The sequence below is a fragment of the Lissotriton vulgaris genome, chromosome 5, assembly GCF_964263255.1.
Source record: "Lissotriton vulgaris chromosome 5, aLisVul1.2, whole genome shotgun sequence".
NCBI classification, from domain to species: domain Eukaryota; kingdom Metazoa; phylum Chordata; class Amphibia; order Caudata; family Salamandridae; genus Lissotriton; species Lissotriton vulgaris.
Window position 1 is genome coordinate 1,653,768,302 of NC_141693.1, and position 18,838 is coordinate 1,653,787,139.

An 18,838-nucleotide genomic window follows, 5' to 3' on the forward strand; every position below is an offset into this window, starting at 1 on the left:
TAACTTAAGTAATTATAATTCACACTCTCTAAATGCACTATTTCTGATCTCGCGTATTTCAACACTCATGACAAGTTCAATGATAATGTTGATCACAGTACTACAATATTTCAAATAAAGTAACTGATTACACAAATGTGCATCGCCATGAGTGGCATGGGGTTGGAGGGTGAGGCTGGGAACAGAACATGGCCGCAGCACAGGTCCAGTGCCCAACCATCCGCCACTGCGCAAGGCTGACTATGTGATGTAGAAATATAAAAGGGTGGCATTTTAAGTAAGACAGACCTACTGTCTTTCTTAAATTGCCAGAACACCAAAAGAATAAAAAACAGGCTTATCGACTGGTCAGCAAATTAATATACATAAAGCAGACCTATTGCCTTTGTCAAAAAGTCACCAATAACTGTGTATATTTCATAAATTCACCCATTGCAATGTTTAATAATAGTGATTAACAATACGATAAGGAGGGTGTATTAGGGGAATATTTAATGACCTTGCATTGTTATGATCCCTACAAATAATGAAAAACTACAAATAACAATGGGTCAAGGAACAAAAAAGAAGCTATCTAGAAAACGGTGTGCTATTGGTGGGATACAATCTATGAATCCACAGTGTTCATGGTGAAAAAATGTATTCCCATCAGATACCCATCCTGTACCGCCCTACATCATTTGGGATCCTTTACCCGAAGGAAGTGGAAATCAATCCACTATGGATTAGGTAGATTGTAGCCTAATCGTGCTGAAGGATGCAGTGATGTGTAGAGCAATGTCCCAGGGAACAGGACTCTAGAACAATGTTTTATTCAAGCCCTTGGGGTGACAGCCAATCATAAATAATCTTTCAATCTCGTGGTTCTCTGGGTGCTCTGAATCTCTACATACACATACACTTTAAACATTCCTTTGTCTAAAACTACTGAATTCATTCACATCGACTCACTCCAAGTTTGTGTAATTGCATTTCCATTCTGATGCTTTGGCTTTAGCTATGTGTAATTTTCCAATGGAAAATTGTATGGGAAAAATGTGTTTTGAGACCCTGCCCTTTTTCTCGGCCCCCACAAAATTTCCTGCAAGGAGCTGCAGTGTATGAAACTTTTTCTTAGAAGGTTTCATGAAGATTTGTCAAGTAGGGCCAAAGTTATAGGCAACCCCAAAAATGATTTCCTCTGTAAATTTGGCCCTAACTATAATTACCCAGTGACCTTCTCATCACTAGCAAACTCTTGGTGCTAATTTCTGGACTGCCTCAATAATATGCAGTTGAGATCACTAACGATGTCACACACATATTGAATGTACTTGTAAAGAGTTATCTAGAAGCTCCCAGGTACATCCAAAGATCAAGCTTGTGGAAGGTGATAACAAGAGAAGGAAGGGGCAGCTGTTTCTGCCCCAGGCGATGAACAGCCCCGCCGGGCAGCCCAATCCACTTTTTGTGTTAGTGGTGAGTAAGGTCTGGATAAGCCAAGCTCTTATCAGCCCTTCTTGGCACCATCCTTCACACCCCACCAATAGAAGAAATGACCGATTAGGTGGGAATTGGAATGAGGGGTAAAGACTGTTATTAGCCCCTGCTATTTCAATCTCCACTTCCTGGTTCATTTCACAGATCTTTGTTCCGCTGTCCATCAGAAGCATTCAGAGAGGAAGGAGATGTATCTCTGTTCCCTGTGTAGGAGCCAGAAATTGCTTAGCCTTGGAAAAAATCCAAACTCCTCTCTGGGGCATAGTCACATCGTTCTAAACCCCAGCTAGGAGCCAGATGCTGTTGGAATTTCTTCTTAGCCTAAGACAATATCTTAACAGCATCTAGTTCCTTGCTAGAGTACAGACACAGAGCCTTCCTCTCACAGTGCTTCTCCAAGAGAAGGGAACAGTGAACCATAAAGTAGTGATACACGCATCCTTCAACAAAACATAGTATACTGATGAGCTCCCAGAAGCACAACACAGGTCCTGTACCACAAACAGGTGGCAGTCAAGTGAAATGCCAAAACACTAATCATTAAGAAACAGCACACACTTACTTTCACCTAAGGACAGCAGATACAAGACTTTACATTCATAGAATGCAATACAACATGCAATAGAGCAAGCTGTCATTATGATCACAACACGTCTCCTGCAATATACATTGAACTAACACTGAACTTCCTGCCAGCTTACAACTTTACACTGTAGGCAACCTTTTTATTTAATCTGTTTCAGGGCCGTTGATATGGGCTGTGGGGAATTTGAAGACTCGGCCAGACAATAAAAATGTCCCCTTCCCCCCAAACAACCGAGGCACCTGGCACAGTAAAGAGGTGCAGTAGTTCAGAAAGTGTATGAGCAATAGAAATGCAGTTAAATGTTGGTTTTATCTTGTCACATTTGCTGCGTATTCCAATAAAGATTAAATACATTTCAGGCTGTCTTCTGACAAATTGATGCTTGCTCATTTATTGTAGAGATGTTTACTTTTCTTCGTTTGACATTCTGGGGCTCCTTATTATGGCTGAGATACCCGCCACCCTCTCTCAACACAATCCCCAAGGATGGGAAGACGGAAACGGTTCTGAACTTTTGGAAGGCGGGAGGGAGTTACCCTCCCGGCCGTATTTATTAAAATATGAAACAAAATTAAAACATTAAAATAACAGTTTCATATCATGTACAATTTCATTTACACATTACGATGTTCTTGGCTGACCTTAACACATCTCTAATACAAAGGTTCTCCTAGCCGATACTAAACATCCTGCAAATGCATTTCTCAAAATTGAAATTGTACATCCTAACATTACGGGCCAACGGCAAGGTCGTAACCGGTGTCAGATCCCCCATACCAGAACTCCCCCCTCACTTGTGAGGGGCGGTCGCACAGAGGACTGTACCTCTGTGCCTACTTCCAATTTCCCTTGTCTTAGCGGGGGCCCCTTGTTAACTCGACGCCATCTTAGTGGTCGTCCGAGGACTCGTGTGAGGTGTCTAGAAGGTAGCGTAGACCCCCCTCCCACCCCACACAACTTACCACATCTGCCGTCGCAGATGTCCTGGCCCCGGGAAATTCCCAGGAGGGGCCCGTAGCCCCTCCTCCCCAGGGAGGGGCCTATGGCCGCCTTCCCTTTCGGCGTCCCCATCCCTAGAGGGGACCGCCTCCCCGTTTGAGGGGCCAATGGCCGCCTCCCCCCGGGCGCTCCCATCCATAATGGGTGACGCCCCCACCTCTAGGGATCTTCCAATTACTGCTCACCGATCATGACCTTACCGCCACAGGCCGGATAGTTGACCGGCTATCCGGACCCCCCACAAAAACTCCTACTTAAAGGTCATGGCTGCAAACTCCTTAACCAAGCTACGAGGTCTCCTATGAGTAAAGTATTCCCCACCCGGGACAAATGGACCCCATCCTCTAGATACATCTGGTCCCCCCTGATACATCCATGAGGAATAGAATGCAATGTACCTGTACGGAACAATCTACCAAGTTTGTTATTCACTTTCTTCACCAAATGATTTATAGCAGACACAGAATTAGCCCCCCGCCACACCTTCCGTGGAATCATATGTGACCATGCAATCGTGCACCCCGGAACCCTTCTCGCCAACCAACTTACTGTGGATAGTATCAACTCGAGAAGTACTCGTCGACCAGCGGTCACCAAATCATTGCCCCCAAGATGCACTATGATTACAGATGGCGGTGACCTTGTCCGCCCTAACAAACCCTCCATAAAAGTTTGGAACTGGTCAATACAGAGCCCGCCCCTTCCGTAGAAGGTCACCCTGTACCCGTATACCCCAGCCATGTGAATCATGTCACCTGCTTTGAATACGTCTGCGGCACGCCTCACGTATGAGTGGCCCACGACCCACACCACTCTTTCCTCAGCCGGTGATCTTTGACCGCTGGTTCCCAGGTGTCGGGTCGACTGCACAGTCCGCCCCGCCTCGTAAGCTCGCGAAACTGTAAACCAAACAAAAAACAAGAAGCGTGAGTGCATGACATTAGCTTCACAACATGTGCAACCGCACATACCTTTTATAACAATTCGAGGACCAACGCCCCAACTGTTTCACTTTTTCCACACTCAGACCCCTGGCTGTAGCCTCTGTAGCAGCCCCTATCCGGAAGGAATGAGTCCCGAACTCGCACGGGTTCAAGCTCGCAGCTGCGATTGCCATTGTTAGCACCCGCTGGAACTGAAACCTCGTCAGTGGGGTGGCGTCGGCGTGCCTCAGCAAGCTTCCCCCCATGATGCCGCCCTCTGCGCCAAATACTCCTCAACGCATGCTACCGGGCACATGGGAGATCCCGGAATCCGCTGGACTACTACGCTGTCCCCGATCGCTCTCTGATCGGTCTTGGACCTGGCAAATGAGACTACCATTGTCTCCCCCTTTATTTGAACGTGCTCTCGGCACAGACCTCCCTCCGTATCCTGCTTGTTCCTTGCTACCAGTTCGCTTACCCGCATAGCCCCATGGAATGCTAATGCAAAAGCGGCCCGGAATAGCACAGTCTCTGATTGAGATGAACATGTCGCAGGGAGTACGGACAGTAACAGGGCTAATATTTCCAGACCTATCGGGTGCCTCTCATCAACTCTGCTACCCTCAAGGCGTTGCCACCCACGCAGCGCCTTCTGTACCAGAAAAGAAACTGTGGGGTCCTGGATGCCATGAGCCCGTGCCATGAAAGAAATGGCGGCCCGGTGTCTATTGGCCGTAGCCACTGATTTGCCTGCCTGATGTAATGATAACAAAAATTTCAGGACATACTCCTCTTGGCCCCAAAGCTCCCCCCTAGCTGAACCCAAAAAGGACCAATAGGAACGGAACGCCCTTTCATATGCCTTCCTTGTCCTGGGTGCTAGACTCTCTCCCACGAGGTCTTGTAGTCCGGGGCACCGAGAGACCAGAGAGCTTCGGGAAATGGTGCCGCCACCGGGTCCGCTGAGGGCAGAAAACCCCAGAAGGCCTGCATACGGGAACGAGAAAGCGCATCAGCTGCCTGATTTAACACCCCTGGCACATGTCTTGCCCTAAAGTGGACGTTCAGTCTCATACACAGCAGGACAATTTCTTTCAGCAATCTCAAGATCCATTTGAAGCGGGCTGCCTGACTATTGATACACTCAACCACGGTCATATTATCAGACCAGAACACCACAGAGCGATCACGAAACCCCTCAGGCCATGTTTTTAAGGCCACCAGAATAGGGAACAGTTCGAGAAACCCAATGTTACCTGTGAGCCCACTCTCGTGCCACCATGCCGGCCAGGTTCGTGCTGACCAATGATTACCAAAGATGGCGCCAAAACCCACACTCCCTGCTGAGTCAGTCCACAACCCCAGCTCCTCGGAAGAAACTGCTGGTTTGTTCCACACGACCCGACCGTTGAAATCCGCCAGGAATGCCAACCATATGCGCATGTCCTGGCGAACCTCTGCCGAGAGCCTTGTGCGGTGGTGCCCTTCCTTAAGGCCGACCATGGCTTGAGCAATAGAGCGGGAAAAGGGGCGAGCCATCGGTATTACTCTAAGGGCAAAATTCAGCTGACCCACAGCCTGCTGCAACTGATGCAAATTTACCTTCATCTCGCTAATACATGTTTCAAGCGATGCCTTAAATTTCGTTACCTTTTCCTTAGGCAAACGGAAGCACCCCTGTTCGGAATCGAGCTCTATTCCAAGAAACTCGAGCGAAGTAGTCGGGCCCACTGTTTTACCTGGTGCCAATGGCACACCAAAACGATTCATGAGATCACAAAATTCATTCAAAGCCTGTGCACATTCTATGTCCCCGGCTGCCCCCAGGAATAGAAAATCGTCAAGATAATGCATAACATGTGTAAACCCCGTTGTTCTTGTGAACGCCCATTGCAAAAAACTACTAAATTTCTCAAAATACGCACAAGAGATGGAGCAACCCATTGGCATACATTTATCTATGTAATAGCGTCCCTGAAACATGAAACCAAGGAGACGCTGATCATCTGGGTGTACCGGGAGCAACCGGAACGCCGACTCAATGTCTGATTTGGCCATCAGCGCTCCGGGGCCCAGGCGATTCAACACGGCGACGGCCTCGTCAAAAGATGAGTACCGCACCGAACAAACTTCCGGGTCAATCGCATCGTTCCCCTTGGAGCTGACAAATTATGTATCAACCTGAATTCCCCTTGGTCCTTTTTGGGGACCACTCCCAGAGGCGAACAAACAAAATTAGCAACTGGTGGCATGTCATATGGTCCGGCAACCCGACCTCGGGTCACCTCTTTCCCAATCTTTGCTTGTACCACCGCCGTATTCTGCAGAACCGACAGTTGGTTCCTACATTGTGCTTTACCCTGAAAATCCCCCGCCGGGATGCGGAAACCATACGAAAAACCATCTCGCAACACCCCAGCGGAGATATGATCCGGATATTCGTTCAGCCAAGGAATCATTGCCATGATATCAACCGGGGTAGGGAGAGGCGCCCCTCGGACTATTTCAGACCTGTTTGGCGCCCCCTCTACTTCCCGTATCACCAGTCTTGGCTCTGCACATGGTCTCAGGGTGCGAGGACTGCCCGCACCCTGCACATTCATGCCTAAACCTGCAAGACCCCTGCGGCCTAGTACATTTGCCTCTGTTAAAGCTCCAGCATGCCCCTTTTTTACCTGAGTTGCCATTATTCCTTGTGTGCTGATCATTGCTTGATCCCGCCCGAAAGGGCGCCCCAGACGAATGGCGGGAAAACTCGACCACGTTTCCCCCTAAAGATGGCGACTTCGCCGTGCCTGACTTCTCCATTTTCTGTCAGGAAATGGAGTCGAAACAATCCCACGTCAGGGATGTGTCGTGCTCCTTGGACTTACGAAATATGCTATCGTAACAAAACCATTGATTGCCACCATATGTCTCATAAAATTCCATGATACGTGTCTGATACACGGCTAATTCCACCAATAATTCGGGCCTACGTTCCCCCATAATTGCAGTGAACATTCCAAACGCTCTGCCCCAATTGCCTATTGATTCATCAACTCTGAAACCGGCCATCTTGGTGCGCCATACACTAGGATGCAGAAACTCTTTTTGATTTTTTACATGCTCAATCTCATAGTGATCGGTCAGCAAGGAAAACATGTTCACATATTTATCAGCCCATATCCTTTCTTTTACCTCAATTGGGATATGCTGAACAACTTTCTCCCTCCTTGAAGGCACCGATCCCTCCCCCGCCATCGGCAATGGCTGCTTACCTGAACCGGTAACTGTGACCGTAGTCCCTGCCGAACCAACGCCCGATACTGGTTGTTCCACGGGAGCCTGCGGGGAAACAAAAGGACACGGTGCCTTCGCAGCATCTTTCGATTGCCGCAACTGCTTCATTATCGCCCTGGCTTCATCAGCCGTGGCCCCCTCGTTCTCTTTGCCCAACCATGCCGCCAACTGGGCAGCCAGCTCAGGAGGCATATCCTCCCCGTTCACAGGAGTGACTACCACAGGGATTGGTTGCCCCGCGTTCGGGACCGGAGTCGGGGCCTCGATCGGGGTGACCGGGTACGCTGGGGGCGCTTCGGGAACCGGGGCCTCCCCACCCGACGCTCCCCTCTTGGCCCTTCTACCTTTCCCGTTAGGGACCACTCCCGGCAATGCTGGTCCGATGACTCTCTTAGGTCCCCCCGCACCATTCATTGCCGCCATCTGCTTCTTCATATCCGCCATGTCCTTCATCAGCATACGAAGCATCTGATCGGTCCCGGCCCTCTTTCCGACCTTCTTGCTAGGCATCGTCCACGTATGCTCCACGAGGTCCTAGGCCAGGAAACTCCAAACTCACTGAAAGAATAAACACAAAATTAAATTCTCAAAATTGGCTCTTCGTTCCGTCTCGAGCTCACGTGCAACGGGGAGGTGCAGCTTCAGAGCACAGGAACAAGAGGATGCTTCCTTGGCTTGTCGCTCCTTTTATCCTTCTTCGGGCGGGCGTGGACCCACCTCCAATCCGCCTCCGGGGCGTGGCTAGCGGTGTCGGTGTCTAGGACAACCCTCTCTTGGGCGGGAAAAGGCGCGCCCCAGCTACGCCGCTTCGGGCATACCAGCCGAGACTCGCCTCCCGCTCAAAATGGCTTCCCGGGGGGATCGGGGTACTCCACCATACGTTCGGGGGGACCGAGTGGTCGCCCCTTTCCATTAGTAGTATAACCAGCATTTGGGAAAGAATGCACATATAGAACACAGTTTTAATATTTGATCACAGCTAAGGGCCATGCCGCCCCCCCACCCCCACACACACACACAAATATACTTCTGGGTATCAGCCTGATCTGGATGACACTCACATATCCTTCAGTTTGAAGGTCGAAGGTGGTGTACAACAGACTAACGAATCAGAAATACTCTTGATGATTTGGCATATTTCTATATTGCTAGTCGGCCCCAAAGGCATTTGATCACTTTACAATAGAACAAGACTATGCTACACATATGTTAATGGGAGATTACGGGATTTTCCCAGAATATTAGGATATTAAGCCAAGGACAGGATTCAACCATGAGGATACATCGTCCAAAAGTGCCAGCTCTAGCCACAGGGCCACAACTGCTCCCATTTAGCCTATTAAAACGAAAACCATGCAAAGCAGACATCTGTCTGCTGCTAGCAGTTTCACCTATTTTGGATACTAAACTATGGTAGCTTCTGTGAGTAACCCTAGCATGTACCTTAACTATGATTTGTTTATGGCTATAGAGCTATCCTATGTAGTCAAAGGTTTTTACTTCCAGCTTGATTCGATCATGGAATTGTGATGTACTTTTTCTACCACGCAGGATTCAAGTAGAAAAACGATACTGCTCAAGGGATTCATTATTATCCTATAGGTATGATATAAACAGCAATATACAAACTGTTAATGAAAAGTGCAAACTCAGCCTTTCATCGTTCCGAGATCATTTAAATTGCTCATTGATAATATATGTTTAGTACCATCTTTAGATATATAAAAAAGCATACTAACAAATTGCTACGTGAAAAATAAAATAAATTGCTGTTATAAAGAGCAAAAGGTTTGCAAAATAAAACCGTGTTAGAGTTTATGACCTAATTATGTTAAATGTAAATATACTCAATTTATTAATGAAGTAAAAACATATTTTAAAGGCTATTATCATTAAATGCTTGCTCTTTACTAGGTCCTTCATTCCAAACTTAAAGCACTGCCTCATATGATGAGAGTGAAGGCCACCTATCTCAATGATAATCACTGTCGAATATTCATTAATGTATTAAGAACGCTCAGTAGCAGCAGCAGATGTTTCCAAATCCCTCTGAATCTTAGGTTTGAACTCAGACAACAAACATTGCGGCGATGGCAAATGTGCCCCCTAATTCTTAGTCAAATACAATTGAAGAGAATTTGTAAATGTTGCATGAAATTTGCCCCCTCGTAGAAGGTGTTCCTGAGATTTGCTACTTGCACGTGACTACTCAAGTGGTTACTTCTCGTGTGCCCAAGTTTCTATTCCTGTATACATTTTGGATTCCCATTTAATGTATGCATATTTATTTGAGAAAATGCAACTATAGTCAGCCAGCATGCTAATAAATAAAACAAAGATGTTCATTGAGGATAATTTGGAAAAGAACCAATCTGATCGCTAATAGTCACTGCCATAGCTGTTTGTGCAATGAGAATGAAAACCCTATGGGTAAGAAACTGATTATCACGAATTAACCACAAGCATCTAATGCATACTAGTAAGTCAATCTTACCTCATAAATGTAATCAAATAATTCTAGGATTGTGAGAATACTTGCTCCAATAAACAAGCCCATCTGACCTCCAATGTCACCTGCGAAAAAAGAGAGAGACAAGCTTTTTGTATTGAAAGGTTATAATGTATCTGCAGGGAGATGAATACGTTACCCAACACAGAATATACACATCAGTTGACAGCTTCATTTGCATATTTAAGTCAAGAACAGCCTGGACTAAGGAGGAATTGTGGCCTGTCAGATAGCATCGGTTCTTAAACATGCAGTATGCAATTAATTCTTATGGGTTTAACCTGGGTTTAACGCAAGTCAATGGTTAGTTTTGTAATGCAATATAATATTTTATGCTTTCTCTACGTAGATTATCTCTTTCAGTGTCGGGCCTTCGTGCAAGTATGTGTCAAAGCTGTATTAAAAAAAATTGGCATTAAGTTGTTCAGATACGTCTTCGGTGGTCTCTTTGTTCCCCTCTAAAACAATTTGGTATCTTTGTGTGTATTCAAGGCTATGCATTGATGCAAACCCTGCATCAGTATATTACTGAACCATGAAGATATGATGAAAATGTAGAGCTATTTTTTTTTTTAACAAATTTACAGAATATTCTGTTGCATTTCTAAAATTTGCTAACATAAATCTCAGAATGCCAGCTAAGGAAATGTTGCCTATACTGGCCAATTATGTGTGTATTTTCCTAGTTAATGTAGTCTGGAACATTAATTATGTAATATCACAAATCATGAAGTATAAAGAATTGTCTGAACATGAGGTTTGTTAGATGTTTTGCAATTTTGTTTCAAAAGATGTTAATATCTTCCGATGTCTCTCGTGCAGGATCCTATCTCTGCCAAGTCTTGATGCTCAACTTGGCTCCTCAGGGCCTCCTGAGCATAGGATTAAGACATATCATGGGTGTTTGTATGAGTTCAGGATGTCCACAGGCAATCAACTAAAAGCAATGCCATATGGAATTTTAGAAAGCAAAAACATTTTGCTTGCTTCCTGCTTTCCAAATTTTCCAAACAATGTGCTGCGCGTAGCTTATCACCTTTTGGCACTGTGAATGCAGTGTAGGCTATATGTTTTTTGGTTGAGGTATCACCCCTGGGATGTATTGGAGCATAACATAACCATATATATTTTATTGCCCACTCAGTGCACTCAGTACTAGACCCTCTGTACCCAAACTTGGCTGCAAGATAGCACTTCAGCCAAGATAACACTGAACATTACAGTTGTCTGATTGTTATCATTTTTTTTCCAGATTATGGTAATTCCCTCCATTCTCCATCTCACAGGACCATATTCATGACAAGGCTTGAAATCCAGCTTTGATTCTCTGGGCCGATTGAGCATTGGGGTCTAGAAATATATGGGCATGTTATAGCTTCATGGTGCCCACAGCTAATGAACTTGGTCTAATGCAATTTGGAAAATTGGAACCCATCTGCAAGCTAAATACCAGTTTAAAGTCCATGTCTTTGGGTTACAGATATCACCTATGCGTTGAATGGAAAACATGCAACAATTACATCCATCAATCATCTACAGGTCGTAAGGATTCCATGGCTTGGCACAAGACCTTCCTCACCCTGATTGGCTGGCCATGAGATTGAGCTTAACAAGACATTTGTCATTTTTCCATTTTTTCCCAAAACATGGTAATCCTCTCCAGTCTCCTTAATACAGAAATATGTCTCGGCCAAAACTTAACCCCCAGCACAATTCATCTGCGACTTCTGAAGATAGCGGCATCAGGCAAGTTTCGTTTTTTTATGGGAACAGAGTGACCACAGGCCATACATTTGATGTAGTGAATTTTGGAAATCTGAAAAACAGATGCAAGCTAAATGGTAGTTTAGGGCACCTAGGTGTTGGTCACACATCAACCTTGGAATGTGTAGAAACGTAGTACAGCCATATCTTTATAGTATCTATGCACCATAAGGTTTCTAGAAAACTAGACATCAAGAAAACCAGAGTGCTATGGCTTCCATGAATCCCAATACATTTCATTATACAAAAGCCCACAGAATATCAAAGTATGGGCAAACAAAAATCACAATTTCTTCTGTTTTCTTTAACAGAAAACTTCAGAACTTCATCAATTGCAAAAGTCTTACCATCTAATTTTCCCACAGTTCTTCTGATTATAATGGTACCCTATGCATATGGTGGGCCTATTACTATGGGACAGAGAGAGCCCAGAATTGTGACTATATGAAGACCACATTGACACTAAATGGACTAAAAAATCTGACCCACCGACACACATGAGGTACTGTTTTTATTGGTAGAAGTGTGGGAATTTGTCTGCACCCACTGCATTATTGCTAAAGAACGATGATGGATTCAACCTGGAATTGTGACTGGGGGTGAGTGCCTGAACCTTCCTTGCGTTTTCCCATTTTTATAGACATTTCTGTGCATTAAATCTGTGCAATAACGTCTAGGTAACGAAAAGCAGCGGCGTCTTGCAATTCACATCACGCAGATCGCCTCCAGGAACTTCTGGACTTATTGCTGGGGTGCAGCACTAATGGCCACATGCATCAAAGTCCGGTTTTGCGATTCCTTATTTGCGATTTTTAGGGAATCGCAAATAAGGAATCGCAAAATGGGATGCATGATAAATCGCAAAATAGTTGCGATTCGGTGAAAATCGCAATTTTTACCGAATCGCAAATATTATGCGAATTCTAATTTGCGATTTCGCAATTCCCATTGATTCCTATGGGCCAAAAGGCCCATAGGAATCAATGGGAATTGCGAAATCGCAAATTAGAATTCGCAAAATGTTAATGCATTCCATGGGTGCAGGGGGGGTACAAAGGACCCCCCCTGCACCCCTGAAATGTATTTTGAAGTGCATGTTTCACACACACATGTCCTAAGGACATGTGTGTCTGTAACATGACAGTGTTTTAAAATGCAATTTTGAGCATTTTAATACATTTTCGCAAATTACCACGAGGTTCACCCTCGTGGTAATTTGCACCCCCTAATTGCGAATTCGCAATTTTAAAATTAATCATGCATTGCATTTAAGGAATCGCAAATTTGCGATTGCTTAAAAGCAATCGCATTTTTGGAATTCGCTAAAAATAGCGATTTTGCAAAAAATGCTTGATGCATCCCAAAAACCTATTTAGGAATCGCAAACGGCCGAATTTACCGATTCGCACCGTTTGCACTTCCTAAATAGGTTGATGCATGTGGGCCTATGTGTGCCTACACCTAAGCAAGGATGAAGGCCCAGTTTGGATTTTGTTCTGCGGATAAGAAACAATACAGTGTGTTAGCTCCTTCGTGGGGCACTGTCATTTATGTGTCTCATAACAGAAAGGATTCAGATACAGTGATGATTTCTTCTTGGGTAAGAGGAAATCCAATCAGCATTGGCTCCTTATTGGGTAGCAGAACAGTGTGTTTCGGTGCCGAAACTGAAAGGTGTCTGATACTGTTAAAAAACATTCTTAGGCCAAAGAAAATCTAAACAGCATCCTTTGCTTAGGCACAAACACAGAGTTCCTCCTCTTCCAATGTTTCTCTGTCTAGGAGGAGGAACTATCTGAACAAAATAACCAGGAAAGAGAGATTGGATGGGAGGGAAGAAAAATTCTTATCCAAGCCCACCAGCCCCCAATACCTGGATCACTTCTTCAGTCGGTGCGTAAGAAGAATGGTTGGATGGTCAGAACAGGTGGAGGCCATCCACAAAACATTTGACGTGTTAGCAGTTCCTTTCAATGGTCTGGGATGATCATTGGCCCAGTGGTTATTATACATTTGGCAGACAGTAGTCCAGGGTGGCAGAGTTAATTTCAACCTCCCCCCAAACCTTAAGTCAGGTCTAAAGTGTTAACAAAGACATTTTAAGGAAACTGAGGGAGAATTATTTCCATGTTAACCTTAGTACTGCGCCAGGTATCAAGATTCAAAACAGCTAGTCCAAGCATCATTGTCCCAGTTATTAAGCAGATCAACACAGTTTGAGAAAGTGGTAAGAAATGTAATATGTTTCATGGAATTATTCTTCTGCTTTTCGAGGTATTAAACTTGTACCTTAAACAATTATAGGAAATACTGTACAGATATTATATTAATATAGCACTAATCACAACTTTACGGTTTTCCCAAGGACACATACACATAGAATAAAGAACCCAAAATAGATTACAAAATGGGTGGGATTTCACAATATCAGGAAGAAAACTGGTTTTACTTTCAAGTAAAACTTTTAAAAGCGTGCCCTGGAACGACAGGTAAGAAGTCAAAGATATGGCCTCTCCAGAAAAAAGTAACTTTTCAAGACAACTCAATCTTAAGATGGAGAGCCTCAGTGTACTGTGCAATATAAACAACCTCATTAGCTTTCCACTGCAGTATACAAAAAAAAAGCAACAGAAAATAATGATGGACTGGGATGTGGCCCGAGAGATTGCCAGTGGCTGAGATTAATTCAAGCATTCCATACATTACTTTTTTGTATAATTCAGTAGCATATCACAACACAACAATCTATAAAAGGAGAAATTATCTAAGGGAGAGTATCACCTAATCAATTATGTCCTTTACATAATAAATAGTTTATAAGATTAAAAGAAAGGGTGACCATTTCTAGTGGCGGTATTTTTATGAAATACATATATATGCCTATCTACAAGTATGTACACCAAACTGCTAAATTTTATTTAACATTTCTGCATATTAAATGTAGCATTCCCAGTAAAACTATTCAATTCAGAGGTTAAACCCAAACCTCTACAGGCCATTTCTATACATTAAGATATACAAAATAAACATGCAATGGCAAGGCCAACAGGCGTGGCCTTTTGTTATGGAATATGTTTAGAAAACCCAGGGCAACTTATGTGTTTATTGGCTCAAGCCCTCGTCGAATGAAAAACACTTAATGAAGCTACTTTTGGCCTACAACCTTATGAACACTGGGACAGGGTCCACTCTCCTGAATAGACTGCATTAGTAGACTTGCTGTACCCTCAAAGAAGAGTGTTATGAAAAGGAGCACAAAGCTGATGTTTGCATTGTAATTGATGAGCTTTAACGGTATACACAGCAAGCTATTATATAGTAGATACCTTTCACGGATTGACAATATTTTTATGTATCTTTAAAAAAAGCATGTGTGCATATATACTTTGACATTAAAAAGAAAGCTGTATATCCATCAACATGTCATAACTTAATAGCCATACCGATAGCAGGCAAAACACAAGACAATATTTTTCTCTGTGTTGGCCTAATGGCATCAAAACAAGACTGTTGATAGTTCTTGGCACTGGCCTTGGCTGTTAGCCACGGCCAGTGCCCAGCCCCCAAACTTCATTTTCTCCAAATCAGTGTTTTCCATACTGTGGACAGTGGGTTTTTGGTTGATCGTGAAAGTCCAGGCAATAAATGAAGATGCCTTTAAATTCTGTCACATTTGTTCTAGGAAACATACACAGAATAAAAAGTCCTAAATATGGGGGTCATTAGGATGGCGGACGGACCTGCGTCCGTCCGCCACCCCGAGGTGGAGGGACCGTCCACAAGGGCAGCGGCTGTACCTCCATACCAATTAGGATGTGACCGCAAACCTGGCGGTCACATCCTGTATCCTTAACATTGCGGCGGGTGCTGCATCAAGCAGCACCCGCCGCAATGTTAAAAATGCATGCATAGCATTTGCATGCACAAAGCGGCAGGCACCGCGCGGTGCCTGCCGCTTTGTGCATGCAAATGCAGGGGGGTACCATAGGTACCCCCCATGTGCACCCCCACCCCCCCTTCACCCTGGGGGCCCAAGTGGCCCCAAGGGCCCCCCAGAAGCAAAGGTCCACATGCTTTTCCACGGTGGAAAAACCGCCACGGAAAAGCATGTTTACACATGCTTCCGAATTTGGCTGGCGGTGTCTTGCAGACACCGCCACCAAATAGCAGGCTACACCCCGCGGATCAGCGGCGGACGGACCTGCCGTCCGTCGCTGATCCTACCACCATCCTGATCTGGCGGGTGGTGTTTACAGGGACCGCGGCGGTGAATCCTCATCCTCCGGGCAGGTGGTGGCTTCCACCGGCCCGGAGGATGCGGATTTACCACCATCCTAATCGAGCCCTAAAATACTAAATGGTTCGGGTTGCGCTTCAAATAAAGAGGTAAAGAGTCAGGCTATGTCAAATTGCTGCCTACTTTTTAACAGGTGTATTGATGTTTTACAAACCCTCTGCAGTCAGAGAATTTTTTTTTAAGTGCAATGCGTGACAATCTTGCTTGGGTACAGGGAGTGTGAAAAGAAAGGCTCTAGGATGTCATTTTCTGTAAAACACAACATAATGTAAATAATTGGATATATACTGTACACATTCAGATGTTAGGAAAGCAAACATTAAGCATGTTGTTTTTTGCAATTCTGGAGTGTGATTGGAAACAAAGATTTTATTAGAATCATCTCCCTGTACAGGAGGTCCGGGCCAAATGTAATTATGCCGTTGTAATCTTGCATAATTTCAGGAATTTCGCCTGTTGCTCTTTTTTCAAATTCCTCAAATTAAACAATCACCCCACAAATTGTAATGCTGAAATGTCGGTAGTTTTGAAATTAGCATAGGAGCACAGGAACAATGTGAATGAAGTGTATGAGGCCACCGTTGTTGGAACTCTTCTTTTTTTAGTAACCAATATGGACATAAGGACAAACGTGCTAAAATATAGCACTAAATCCAGGTACTCAAAAGTAAATTGCACAAATTCTGCACTCATTAGAGACCAAACGGAAAGGCCTTTGTGCTTTTGATGAAAGGCCAACACGTGCAGTAATACCAGCTTGTTACTAGAGCTTGCTAGTGAGCATCAAGTCTGCAGAGCAAAAGAAAATGAACTAAAAAGAGGTAAAGTAGTCAATAAAATTACTAGGCGGCTCTGAGGAGTTGCAGAAAAACCTATTGCCCTGCGAAGGCATGCGATGTATATTAAGAGAGCTTTTTAATGGCACTCACTAGGGGCAAACCCCTCGATTAATGCAGCAGGTCCAGTTCCACCAGAGCACAGAGGCTTCAGGAGCACACTGAAGCCTGATTATTGTTGTATTTCACAGTTCAAACAGTGGACAGGGGTCCTTTTTCCTTCTTGCACTAGGGTCCATGTCATACTGGTGATGCAACTGGGCACCTCTCCAATTACCATTTCATGAGCATGGGATATAATAGATTATGGAACTGCAGACACATATGCAAGCATTGGATACTACATGCTAAAAAATGCTGGGATGTCTTGCTTTGAAAGTGTGGTACTTAAACTGAAATCTTCAGCAGGAGCTCATTGGCGAGATATCTGACTTCATTGATCTCTAACCAGCCTCAGCTTTTTTACCTGCCCCACTGGAGGACTTAGACTTCCAGAAAATAGTTTAGGGCAGAAGGTAATAACTTTGCCTAATGTACATCTTGCTTGGGTTTGGGTCAACCGAAAATTTGACTTTCACTTAGGGCTTTGTGGTGTCTTGGAACGTTTTGCCTCAAAACCTCATAACAATTCATACCTCTAGTACCCCTTGTCAGATTTCGATTGTTTTGGTGTCTTTTGTGTAATTTTTGTAAATTGGTTTGAGAATTGAATTTTGCTGTTTTCTTGACTTTAAAGTTGTTGGGTTCTTCTTGGACATAACACCCATTTCTCTAGGAAATTGGCTGCTGCTTGACCATTGCTATTAGGAACTGAACAAAAATTATCTAGCACTGCGTTGTGACCTAATCAAATTGTGTTTACGTTAGCTGGAGTACCCCCACACAAATCAGTACCCTGTGTTCTGACACCTCGCCTTAGCTTAAGTAATGCTATACAACATGGATCTCACAGGCCCCAGAATATAAACAGCCTGAACCAAAAGAATAGAGTTCTTTGAAAGGCAAAGGAAACTCTGAGAGTAATCTAGGAGCGTGTGATATTGGGGGTTAAAAAAATTAGGAAAGCAATGGATTCCACGTTTCACAAGGACAACAAAACAAGGGATGATCATCTATACCAGGCAGCCTGAGGTGCAAACCCCCTTATGTTATACTACTAAATCTAAAGAATCGTGTTATTTCCTGCAAGCCTACCAGAATGCCAGAAAATATAATTAAGGATAACCGAGCTATCCCACCAATACTTGAAGTTTGGACCGAGTCACATGCAAATCAGCCTTGACCCTACTCCTAATGGGCACAGCTCAGCGTGGCTTGCTTTGCTGTTGACACGCTGACCCCATTCTGTTCGGAACTAAAACTTGCACTGCTGTTGCCTGATTACCTATTTAAGCTGATGCTACTCTAGCTATACTTGTCCTCCGAAGGAGGGATGCTGGCACTGTTTCTGTCCTAGGTGTAGCTGTTCTATGAAGATGGGTGTTTCCACTGCTGTTTCCCTATCTCATAAAAACACAAAGGATAATTTGAATGCCCTTGATTAACATGCCCAGGACAGTCAGAAGATTTTATAGTAATCAGGGCAAAACAAAGTGTGGGTCCAGATCCAGAGACCCTGTCCAAACTGTGAGACCCAGGGCAATTACCTTTCTTCACTCTGTCTCCTTTTCAGTGATCATCACATTTGGGCACAACTTGAAATATCTATTCAGGATCTTCAATGCCAGCTCCAAGCTAGACTAAATATTGTGACTCTAGCTGAATACTTTTCTCCACTGTGCCTCCTTTTTCATGATCACTACATTTGAGAGAACATTGACCTAGTTTAGGATCGATACTGTACAACAACCACCTCTCTGGTTTATGTTTCAATAGATCATAATGTTGCTCTATCTATAAATAAAAAAAGGCTTGACTTGCCTCTTTATTGATCAATGATATTGTCACAAGCAAAATGCTGCTCAGAGCAGTTATATAATCTAAGGTGCTAAAGTAAAATATTCAAAAATGTTCTTCTTTATTCAAAAGGTAGGACCTCAGCTATAAATAAGGTGTGAGTCATCAACTTTTGAAGAAGCGCAAGTCCAGGCTGAGCAAAGTAGGGGTGGGTGGAATGTTCCACTACACCCCTGGAATTGGCATAAATTTGGCCTCTTCGCG

The 18,838-nt window shown here is 44.2% G+C and overlaps 1 protein-coding gene across 1 annotated transcript in view; it reads right to left on the reverse strand.

Annotated features, from left to right (window-relative positions):
• The window catches only part of LOC147716912 (acid-sensing ion channel 2-like), a 1,907,803-nt gene that overhangs the window by 40,749 nt on the left and 1,848,216 nt on the right, over window positions 1-18,838 (reverse strand). The window contains exon 8 of the mRNA XM_086923796.1: window positions 9,767-9,846. Coding sequence (XP_086779922.1) covers window positions 9,767-9,846 — 80 coding nt within the window. The remainder of the gene's footprint in view (window positions 1-9,766; window positions 9,847-18,838) is intronic.